Genomic DNA, 12,295 nt, shown 5'->3' with positions numbered 1-12,295 from the left:
TCTATTAGACACTCCTACCTAGTTGGTCCACCTTGTAGATGTAAAATCAGAGACGATCGCTCATCTATTGCTGCTGTTTGAGTTTGGTCTTCTAGACCTTCATCAGTGGTCACAGGACGCTGCCCACGGGGCGCTCTTGGCTGGATATATTTTTGGTTGGTGTACTATTCTCAGTCCAGCAGTGACAGTGAGGTGTTTAAAAACTCCATCAGCGCTGCTGTGTCTTATCCACTCATACCAGCACAACACACACTAACAAACAACCACCATACCAGTGTCACTGCAGTGCTGAGAATGATCCACCACCCAAATAATACCTACTCTGTAGTGGTCCTGAGAGAGTCCTAGCATAAACAAATTAAAATTGATATTGATGTGATGAATCAGATCATTGGAAGAGACAGTTATGCTTGGAAGAGGAGGGCCAGCAACAAGATGGATGGGTACAGTTAGAGAAACAGTTAACGAGCCATTAAGAAGCCAAACAGAAAAAGGATGTTAATAATAATAATAATAATTTGCTTTATATGGTCTCAAGGACACATGACCATCAGCTGGTTAAACATTCCCTCCCACACCCATCAACATTCATATGCAATCGTTCAAAATCCTGCTTTTTAAGCTACATGTCAGAATTGTATTGCATCCTCTGATTGCTGCTCTGTTTCACTCTGTCTCTGTTTTTCTCTCTGACTTTTGATTGAAAGTGAGAGTTTCACCTCTCAGACATCTCCTCTCTCACTGTTGGCTGATGCTAGGCGAGTGAGCAAAGTACACGCTCTTCTCTTCATCTGTAGTTGTGAATTATTCTGTGCGAGTAAGGCCCTGGGGTACATATCAGTACTGAGATATACCCATGAAAGGGGGGTATAAGCTTCCGTCGTCTCTGTAGGATTACTGCACGTGAAGAGTTTATGAGAAGTGCTAATACATGAAAAGACCGACTTGTTCCGTATTCATACACAGTGTAAGAAAGTGTCAGGCTTGGCTCATGATGAGGTGAATTCACGGTTTCTGATTCTTTCTCTTTTTTTGTTTTGTTTTTCTGTCTGGTCTCGACTGGTGCAGCGAGAGGTTCTTGGTGCGCCTCAATAAGCAAGGAGTTCCTAAATCACCTGAGAGGACTGAAAGACAGTGTACACTCTTTGTCGTGAGTACTCTGAAGTTTTTGTCTTTGGTGAATCATCTCATGAGGTATGATTGACATTGAAATGCTTCTACTGTCCTTACAAATGGAGTTAGAGAAACTGCTGCAGTGCTGTTTTGATAGATTTTCTTACATGTATGAGATCAAGGACAAACAGATTTATAGGATTTTTACTATTTTATTTATGCATTTTCTCCCTTTTTATCCCAATTTAGCACAGCCAATTATTCTTCCCCTGCTGGGGACCCCATTTGCATCCGAGGAGGGTATATTAGCCTGACACATGCTCCCTCTAACACATGTGCGGTCCACCGACCCCCTTCTTATTCGTCCATATTTTGGTGGATTTGTGTGTGAGGCCAGTCTCGCGTATGGAGAGTTACACACTCATCTCCGCCTTCCTCCACTTCTTTACAGGCGCCGCAGGCTAATAACCAGGGTCCTTACACAGTGTCAAAGACCCCACCCACTTTTTTAGTCTGGTCTTTTCCCACCCAGCAGACTAGTGGCCAAATTGTCTGCTGCAGGCACTGCCAGTTGTGTCTGCTAGGGAGATTTCAACCCACCGCTGGTGCGCTAGCATCAAATCTCGCTCCTGTGATTTCTTACTTTTCTTTGTTGCACTATTTCTAAATTCTAAACTGTTAAATAAATACTCCAACTTTTAGCAGTTAACTATTATCAATCACATATGGTAAACATTTGAAGTTAAAATTTTACATACACTTAAAAATCAAGAAAAAAAGCTGGCTGAGGGGGGTTAAGAATATCACACACACACCCCTCCAACACAAGCTAAGTTGCCAGTCACATGTTTTCACTTGCCAGTGGTGGAGTCTCAATTGAAAGACATGCTATGAGCTCCCAAAATACCCCACCTCATCCAGACAGCAGCGCTCATAATTACACAGACAGTGTGGCCTGTTTGGTGGCTAGCATATAAGATCTCGGTGCTGGGGGGCTGGCGCATCACAAGGGTGCACCAGCTTAGTTTATTTAGAAGATATGATGCTGGATGATGGATCTGCTTGGAGCCGTATAAGCTTTTTCAGGTCCTAAAGATCTTCTGGCCATATAGCTGTCTGTGTGATCATAGTTCATGGAAGAGTCAGAAACAATGCATTTTTCCCCAATTTTCCTTCCAGTTTAGTTATATCCAATTACCCGATTGCATTACGGTTCCTCTCTACTGCTGTGACTAACACACGCCCCCCTTCAACACGTGCAATAGCTGACTGCTTTTTTTCACCTGTGTGAGGTGAGTACACATGGTGCTCAGTATTGTGTACGGAGAGTTATGCACTGATCTCTATTATCCCCCATCTCTGTGCAGACATCATTGCTCAAAATTGCATCAGTTATGATGAACCCTCTTCGGCATCTAATCCTAAAGATTAGCCAATCATTGTCCATGTTGGCGCCCAGCCTACGATCATTCCAGTAATCTTTAAATTCAAAATCACAGCTGGGGTAAAAAAAAATTACATACACTTTTAGGGCACATGTTTTTGGTATACACATCCCCTACATTTTTAACCTCAGCTGTGAACTGTGATGAGTATGACTGTATCGACCACCGCTATGTGATGTAACAAGAGTGATAACATGTCTGTGCCAATCACACAAATTCTGCAGATGTAGTTGGCTGAACATGATAGATTTTTGTTCTTGACGCGTCCACATAGAACAGATCAGTTTGGAATGGATGTTTTGTAATGTTTAAAAGCTTTACTGTTTAAACTGTGTTGAATAAAACGTTTATTTTTTCTTCAAGGATTTGGGAAGTAGCGATCTTCGCAAAGATGTATATGTTGTAGCTCATATTTTTAGAATAGGTAAGAGCTTCCCTCCTCAAAATGTTGCCACCTTCTTGAAGTGATTTATCACAATGCCTTTCAGACATAATTGAATATAATACACTGAGAAATAGAAGCACTAACATGTACTCCTGCTTGTCGCTGCAGTGGTACCCTTAAAAATACATTAAATTTTCTACGTTTAGTATGGATTTTTTACATGAGAAAGCACATTTAAGTAACATAAGGTGCAGTAGTGGTTATTATGCTTTTTTAAGATTTTTATGTACACTATATGTACTCTCTACAACAATATCCAGGTGCAAAAGATGTTCCTTTGTAGGTTCCACGTCAGCGACAAGCGAAGGTACATTTAGGTACTTTTAGTGTATGACAGTTATCCAGCAAAGGAATCAGTGATGTCTCTGGAACAAAAAGCCTGGTTCGGCGTGTGGTGGAAAAACCTTTATAAAATAAGACAAAGAATACCTGAAGACTGAATTAAGCCAGAAAGGTTTATTCACACTGTGCAGTGGGTTTAATGAAAATGGAGCATTCAACCAGGAGTCACATTAGCTCATGTTATTTATCTAGACAGTCTGCTTATTTCAAGGAACACCAGTACTAGTACTAGTTGGAACCAGTTTGAGAACCAGGTGATTAAGTTATTATGTAGGCAAACTGATGGGTCACTTCAAGATCTGTTTAAACGGTACTCTGTTATCATTCAGTTTCCCATGGTTTTTCTGACAAACTGCATGAAATACATCTGTCAGTATCATCGTATCACTAAGTGCTTTTGTTGTCTATGTGGTGCCGCCAGTGTCCATCTGCATGTGCTCATCATCTCACTGTGGACTGGTTAGTGCTTGTTGGATACTTGTGAGTATACTTGGATGTTCTTCTTTGAACGTTTACAGTCAGAATGCCATCATGCCATCAAACAATTTGGAAGAAAACTGTATAGCCAAAAGTATGTGGACACCTGACCATGAGCTTTTGTACACCCAGCCACTGCTCCTCTGGGAAAGCTTTGGACAAGATTTTTTAATGTGTCTGTGGGAATTTGGCTGACAGCTGGTGTGTAATGGAGTTGTGGTCAGGCCACTGTAGTTCCTTTACATCAAACTTGTCAAACCATGTTTTTATGGACGTCTTTTAGTGCACATGTGCAGTTATGCTGATCCCTTCCCAAACTGTTGCCACAAAGTTAAAGGCATATAAGTTAGTTTATACACGTTAGTAATTGGTGTGACCAAATGTCTTTTCTCTTATTATTTTAATTGTTTAAAATGACAAATATGCAGATTTTGATGTCTAAAGATCAGTCTGATGGCAGTATAGTTGATGTTGAGAACAGAATTGTGACCCCATGATTACATTTGTACATTTGTAACACTCTAACCAGGTTTTGTTTAAAGCTGTATTTTGAAATGTGGTTGGTTTGGGTTTATCAGGGAAGATGGTGGCCGGTGAGAAGAAGGCTGTGTCGAACACTCAGTACAGGCGGCCGTTTGGTTGTGCTGTGATCAGCTTGTGTGATCTGCTCACTACCGACTGCAAGGACGAGCATCTGCTCAAAGTTTACTCGTAAGTATCATGCAAAGTGCAGCGTTAAAGAAATCCAGTGCAGTTTTAAATAATGTTTATTAATTTATCTTGCATAAGTTCATATTTACACACAATTTTACTTCCAAATCTAGTCATATCCAACTACCCAATTACATTTCGCTTCCTATATTGCTGCTGACCTCCACTCCTGACAGAGGATTATGCAGTAGCCGACTGCATCTTTTTACCTGCACAAGACAAGTTCAGTCTTGTGCATGGAGAGTCACGCACTGATCCCCATTATCCCCTGTCTCTGTGCAGGTGCCATCAGCAGTTACATGGAATCCCCTTCTAACTCTGATTCCAAACTGTGGACAAGCCAATTATTGTCCATATAGGTGCCCTGCCTGCCGATAGCAGAGTTCGAGATGTCAGCTCTGATGTGCTAGTGTGTTTTACCACTTGTTGTGCCACCTTAACACCCCAGGGACACGTGTGTGTCCATATACAGTACATAGAGGTAAATGACTGTCCTCATTGCCCAAGCCATAAGCATTATAATAGAAAGTCTAAGGAGCTCAGGAAGTAGATTTAATTTATTATTTAATTATTATTAATAATACTCCCCAATACCACTGTACAATGGAACAATTGTCTCCTCTGCAAGATTAATTGTCTGGAGGGTAAGGTATAATCAAAGTACCACCAAAAACCAGGTCTGTCTTGAGCAGATAGCTCAGACAGACCAGGTAGCTCAGTGGTTAAGATACTGGACTAGTAATCAGAAGGTTGCCACTGTTGAGCTCTTTGATCAAGGCCCTCAACCTTCAATTGCTTGAATTGTGTTTGGTCATAATTGTCACCACACCAAACTTTTGCCACTAGGTTGGAGGTGTAAATGTGTTTTATATCATTGATTTTTTACAAAATTTTAGCATTGGGTGTGGCTAAAACACCAGAACCCAGTACTTAAAAGGAATGTCTGCATACATTTGGCCATGTAAAGTAAAATAGTTCAAATATCCAAACGTCATGGAAAATGATCATTTTCTTCAGTATGTGTACAAGAGCATCGTATAATAAGTGGAATTAATTTGATTATATTTTAATGATTACACTGTAATCAGAAAGGTTGCCAGTTCAAGCATCACCACTTCCAAACTGCTACTGTTAAGCCCCTGAGTAAGGCCCTTAACCCTCAATTGCTTGGATAAAAACACTTTGGATAAAAGCATCTGCTTAATACCACTAATCTTAAAGTAAAATGACAAGACTGGGACATCCATAAAAAAAATTAGTTCCTGTGGTGCCCAAAGGTCCTTTAAACCATCAAGACAATATAAAGTCTCTACTTGACTTGATCATTGGGGGTTAAAAAACATTTTGAGTCTCAAAAACACTAGTATCTGACTACACCTTTAATAAGGATATCTCTGAGTGTCCTGTAATGTAATTTCTATGTGATTTGTGTGTTTGTAATGAATGTACTTTTTTGCAGATGCAACACTGAAAGCGAGTGGTATCAGATACATGACAACATCATTCGGAAGGTCAGCTCTCGATACAGCCAGGTCGGATCTAGCACGGGTTAGTCCTGACAACTTTTCTTAACCTATTACCTTTTTATGAAGCTTCATAGCTAGTGGGGAAATAATCAGCGTGAGTGGTGGCATATGGTCAAAGTCTTGTTGAAGGATTGCCTTTAATTTTACTTGCATTAATACAATTTTAAAGCCACATTAACAAATGACTGCAGTAATAAAGAGTGTCACTTAAAAATGTCTCTTTATCTTAGGAACATGTACAGTTTAAAGCTGTTTAAAAAGCTGCTGGTGGACGTGATGGCGCATTATTTAATGACAAACTCAACCTACCAGCTGCCAAGTAGGCCACTGTAGGCGTAGCTTGAAAAATAATAACCGAATGTACCGAAAGTTAACTCTAAAAAGCTGCCTAACTGATGTCAAAGTACTAACACCGATCAGCCATAACATTAAAACCACCTCCTTGCTTCTGCACTCACTGTCCATTTTATCAGCTCCACTTACCATATAGAAGCACTTTGTAGTTTTACACTTACTGACTGTAGTCCATCTGTTTCTCTGCATGCTTTGTCAGCCCCGTTTCATGCTGTTCTTCAATGGTCAGGACTCTCCCAGGATCACTACAGAGCAGGTATTATTTGGGTGGTGGATCATTCTCAGCACTGCAGTGACACTGACATGGTGGTGGTGTGTTAGTGTGTGTTGTGCTGGTATGAGTGGATAAGACACAGCAGTGCTGATGGAGTTTTTAAACACCTCACTGTCACTGCTGGACTGAGAATAGTCCACCAACCAAAAATATCCAGCCAACAGCGCCCCGTGGGCAGCGTCCTGTAACAACTGATGAAGGTCTAGAAGATGACCAACTCAAACAGCAGCAATAGATGAGCGATCGTCTCTGACTTTACATCTACAAGGTGGATCAACTAGGTAGGAGTGTCTAATAGAGTGGACAGTGAGTGGACACGGTATTTAAAAACTCCAGCAGCACTGCTGTATCTGATCCACTCATACCAGCACAACACACACTAACACACCACCACCATGTCAGTGTCACTGCAGTGCTGAGAATGATCCATCATCTAAATAATACCTGCTGTGTGGTGGTCCTGTGGTGGTCCTGACCATTGAAGAACAGAGTGACAGCAGGCTAAGAAAGTATGTAGAGAAACAGATGGACTACAGTCAGTAATTGTAGAACTACAAAGTGCTTCTGTATGGTAAGTGGAGCTGATAAAACGGACAGTGAGTTTTGAAACAAGAAGGTGGTTTTAATGTTATGGCTGATCGGTGTATATGCGTATTTGTGTTCCAGATTCTGATATTTATTTCTTTATTAGGATTTTAACATCATGTTTACACACTTTGGTTACATTCATGACAGGACAGGTTATTCATTACACAAGGTTTATCAGTTCACAAGTTTAATGTCAAACACAGTCATGGACAATTTTGTATCTCCACTTCACCTCACCTGCATGTTTTTGGACTGTGGGAGGAAACCAGAGCTCCCGGAGGAAACCCACACAGACACGGGGAGAACATGCAAACTCCACACAGAAAGAACCCGGACCGCTCCACCTGGGGATCGAACCCAGGACCTTCTTGCTGTGAGGCGACAGTGCTACCCACTGAGCCACCGTGCCACCCGACATATTCTGATATCTTTGTTGAACTGGACATGCTGACCTGTGTGTTTATTTAATGCAGTTTGCTTGGTAACAAAGTTGATGATCGGTAAATTGACATTCTGATCAATAACGTAATGCTGTATTGATGAAAGAGGACTCCTTTGCTTTGGTAAATAAATAAAAAAAATGACTGTATTGAAGAAATGCTTGCTGTAAGAGAGCTGTAACACATCAACTGATTAACGAGCGAATAATTTCCACAAAAATTCAATTATGGTAAATGGAGCTTTTCTAACCGCCGACCATTAAACACCAATTATCAGTTCGTGTGTATGTCAGCTATCAATACAAGCTAATGGGCTATCGACCGCTTACTGTGAGCATGGCATATGGTCAGGCTTTTCTTTTTTTATCTTTCCTCTGAGATGCCTCTAAACAGAGATAACTGCAGCCATTTGCTAATATAAAGCCCTTGTCGTGACATTTGACATTCGTTAGACACACTTTTATCTCCATCAGAGAATAATTTGTAAAACATGTCAGTCTGGTGCCATTTAGCCTTTTAGATCGTCTAAATACCCTGACCTGCCCCCTTCACCTATTAAGAAGGACAATAGGCTAACATTGACACTTGACACACTGGCAATTGACATTTTGCAGCATTTATTGTTGTCTCCTGTTATTATACAGTAGGAAAAAAATAGGCTGATAGGCAAGTCTTAGTCATATTAGACCAGCACGGCCATAATAAGCTAAATGAATTTGCAGCAAAAACCTGAAAAAGGAAAAAGCAATAACATTAAAATGTCTTAACTGTGTCTCTGTTGCTGTTAGTAACTAAACAGGTGTTAATTATACATTAGATGAGCAAAAGTATCATAATTATGTAGTTCAGATTTCATTCCCACACCCATTGCTAACAACAGCATGAATCAGTTGACCGTAATATTTTGCAGGCACTCAAGTGGTGCAGCGGTAAAACACCCTAGCACACCAGAGCTGACCTTTCGAACCCGTTGATTCGAAACTCAGCTCTGCCATCCGGTTGGGCTGGGCGCCTACATGAACAACGATTGCCTGTTGTTCATACAGGGTAGGAGCCGGACAGGGAACTCCTCATAACTGAGGCAGTTACAACCTTTGCTGGCTGATTGATGGTGCCTGCACAGAGTCGAGGAATAATGCATTGATCAGGGTGTGGCGCTCCATACACAAAGCTGATCCGCATATGAACTCGCCTCCTGCAGGTGAAATGTTGCAGTCGGCAGTCGTGTCTTGTTGTCCTCAATCAGAGCGGGGATCAGCATCAGTAGAGAGGAAGCATAATGCAATTGGGTAGTTGGATGCGTTAAGAGGAGAAAATGCATAAACAAAAATATAAAAAAATATATATATGTATTTTGGGACGAATCCTTATACGCATTAACTGCAGCAGATACGGGCAGGAATAATGATCGAGTGACTTTAACAAGGACCCAGTCGCTGTGCCAAGATGACAGGTTGAACGCAGCCGCTGTGAATACCCACGGACAGTGGTCTGTGGAGGAACACGCCTTGAATCACTGACAGATTGTTGCGCAGAGAAGACTCATTAATGCCAGAAGACATGAAGGCTACAGCGTCTGGTACAGACCAATAAATGAGCTACTGTGGCTCAAATTGCAGATCATTTTAATACTAGTGTTGTGGATAACAAACATTGCATGAAAACCCTTTTGAGTATGAGGCTGTGTAGTAATAGGACAGGCAAAGGGCCCATGCTTTTCTTGTCCACCATTGAATGCACCTAAAATGGGCACGCGGGCATCGGAACTGGACATCAGAGCAATAGAAGAAGGTTTTCTTAGAGATCATGTGGACTGCCGGACACGGGTGGATTGTTTACCTGTGGAAGAGATGGCAGTAGAATGCACTGTAGGACAATCCACCTCACAACATACAGAAGTTAAAGGTTCTGCTGATTTTCTGGTACCAGGTACCACAGGGCTCTGTCAGGCTTTTGTCTTGTGGAGTCCAAGTCTTAGTGATCAGTGCTGTTCTGACAGCATGTTAAGTGGGTGGTCCTAATGTTTTGGCTCATCAGTATAAGCTGTATTAAAACATATTTGTGAATCATGGTATAGAACACGGTATATAATTTTAAATAAATTCATAATACAGTACACAGAAAAGATAGTAGTGAGGTATGGATAGAAGTTTTATGGTTGCTAAAGCAAATTATCATTTTGATAGCTTTATAATAAGGGATTCATGAAGTAAACTGTAACTTAGTGGTAAAGGTACTGGACTAGTGGCCGCTCAGGTGGCGCAGCGGTAAAGTACGCTAGCTCACCAGAGTTGGGGTTTCGAATACATCGTATCAATCCTCAGCTCTGCCTTTCCGACTGGGCTGGGCGGCAACATGAACAACGATTGGATGTTGTTCAGGGTTAGAGGGTAAAAAAAGTTGGATCATAGGTCCTCTTAACTGGTGCAACTGCGGCCCCTGCTGGCTGACTGATGGCGCCTTCACAGGGCTGAGGAATAATGCTGATAGGGGTATGGCCCTCCATGCCTGTCAGTGTCTGAACTCGACTCGTGCAAGTGAAAAATGCAGTCTGTACTGACTGTACGTGACGGAGGGGGCGTGTGTCAGTTAAGAGGTGGTGAAGGGTTGAATCAGTATAGAGGACACAATCAGGGTAATTGGACATGACTAGATTAGGGGAGAAAAATTGGGGGGAAAAAGTGGGAAATATAGAAAATTAAAAAAAATTAAAAAAATTATGGGCCTTAACCATCAATTGCTCTGACTGTATACTGTAACTGTAATGTAAGTCGCTTTGGATGAAAGTGTCGGCTAAATGCCAAACATGTAAATGTAAAGTAAAAAAAAACATCTTAGAAAAATGCAGCACATTTACAGTGAGATTCACTTTGTGATGCTGCATTGTCTCTGATTGTGTTTGTGTAGGCAGCAGTAGTAGTTACATAATCACTCACTGTGCTGCATATCAGACTAATGTGTAATATACATGAATGGATTAGCGTTGGTGAGTTTCCATGTGTGGGATTCCCACTGGCTATGTTATCAAATAAAAACGGCCACAATTAGGCTTTGTGCTGGAAGCTAGGGATTTAAACAAATAAACCTGTGTAAGGTTTCTGTACTTTGTAATTTAGCAGTTACAGTACAGTAACATTGATGCTTTGGTACTTCTGCAGAAAGCAAATATGAAGAAAGAAGCAGAAAGTGAAAAGACACAGATTAAGCAGATCAGTTGTTCCTGTATAATCTTATATTTACTCATGCCTAAACAAAGCCTTCCTATTAAAACCTTAATCCAACCCGAAACTTGAAATTCACTTCAGTATGTGAGGTGGATTTTATTAAACTGACGACTAAAATATCATACTTGAGGTTTCGTTAGCAATTTAGCATTTTATCTATGAAAATATTCTGTGTTTTCAAGCTTTATAAATGCCATTCACTGCTCATAAATGAAATTCAGAGACTAAATCTACTTGGATATTATCACAAAGTGTTATTTATATAGGAGATTGTTGGCAAACTGCTTCCCCCTCCTAGTAACTGTTAGCAAGCTAAGCCAAATAGGCATTTCAAACATACAAAAAAGAAAAATGTAAGATGTACACATTCATATCTAAGATCAACATATATATATATTAGGGCTGTCAAACGATTAAATTTTTTAATCGCGATTAATCTCAGAATTTCATGTAGTTAATCGCGATTAATCGCATTAAAAAAAATCTGTGTAAATGTTATAGAAAAGAAGGATTTTTAAGTGAAATGTTACAATTAAAATGGTGAACACATTTTATGCTAAATGTACTGATGTTAAAAACTGCTGGGACAAGAGAAAACTGTAAGGGAGTTTTTGTAACAGACTTTTCTGTGGTTGTATCGTGACAATGGTTTGATAGATCGATAGATAGATAGATCGATAGATAGATAGATAGATAGATCGATAGATAGATAGATAGATAGACAGACAGACAGACAGACAGACAGACAGACAGAGACAGACAGACAGATAGAACCGAGTCTTTCTTGTTATTTACATAAAATGAATAACTGTAATGATGCATAAAGTATATTGCTAGTGTAAAAATTGAATAGTAATTAAACTATCAGATTATTAAATAGTAAAGTGACATGTGACAATATTGCACAATTAGGCCAATATAGCCACATATATACAGTACATGCACATACTATATACCCATATTCATACATATTCACACATGTAAATACATACACACATACTCAAGTACACATATGCAAATACATACATACTGTATATATACTGTAGTATGGACGTTTCTACACGAAGTGAGTGTGTTTTGACCCTTTGGGGCTTCCATAGTTCATGGACTAGCGTGCTTGACTCAGCTGTCCGGTATTCGGTACTCGGTACAATACCACGCTGGGTTATATTATTTTAACAAACCGCAAATAAACAACGGTGGCAAGTCCGACATTAAATCGTTTGTTCTACCAGTCAAGTCTCAACATGAAATACAATTTGCGTTAACGGCACTATTTTTTTTAATCGCGTTAAATTGAGATCACGTTAATGCGTTATTATCGCGTTAACTTCGACAGCCCTAATATATATATAT

At 40.3% G+C, this 12,295-nt stretch overlaps 1 protein-coding gene across 1 annotated transcript in view; it reads left to right on the top strand.

Annotated features, from left to right (window-relative positions):
- The window catches only part of dock4 (dedicator of cytokinesis 4), a 128,661-nt gene that overhangs the window by 56,234 nt on the left and 60,132 nt on the right, over positions 1 to 12,295 (top strand). Inside the window, exons 9-12 of the mRNA XM_063000064.1 lie at positions 1,069 to 1,150; positions 2,922 to 2,982; positions 4,401 to 4,533; positions 5,993 to 6,081. Of these exons, the coding sequence (XP_062856134.1) occupies positions 1,069 to 1,150; positions 2,922 to 2,982; positions 4,401 to 4,533; positions 5,993 to 6,081 (365 nt within the window). The remainder of the gene's footprint in view (positions 1 to 1,068; positions 1,151 to 2,921; positions 2,983 to 4,400; positions 4,534 to 5,992; positions 6,082 to 12,295) is intronic.

This window comes from Trichomycterus rosablanca, chromosome 8 (genome assembly GCF_030014385.1).
Source record: "Trichomycterus rosablanca isolate fTriRos1 chromosome 8, fTriRos1.hap1, whole genome shotgun sequence".
Lineage (NCBI taxonomy): Eukaryota > Metazoa > Chordata > Actinopteri > Siluriformes > Trichomycteridae > Trichomycterus > Trichomycterus rosablanca.
The sequence above is the reverse complement of the archived record's forward strand: the minus strand, read 5'-3'. Positions and strand labels throughout refer to the sequence as shown.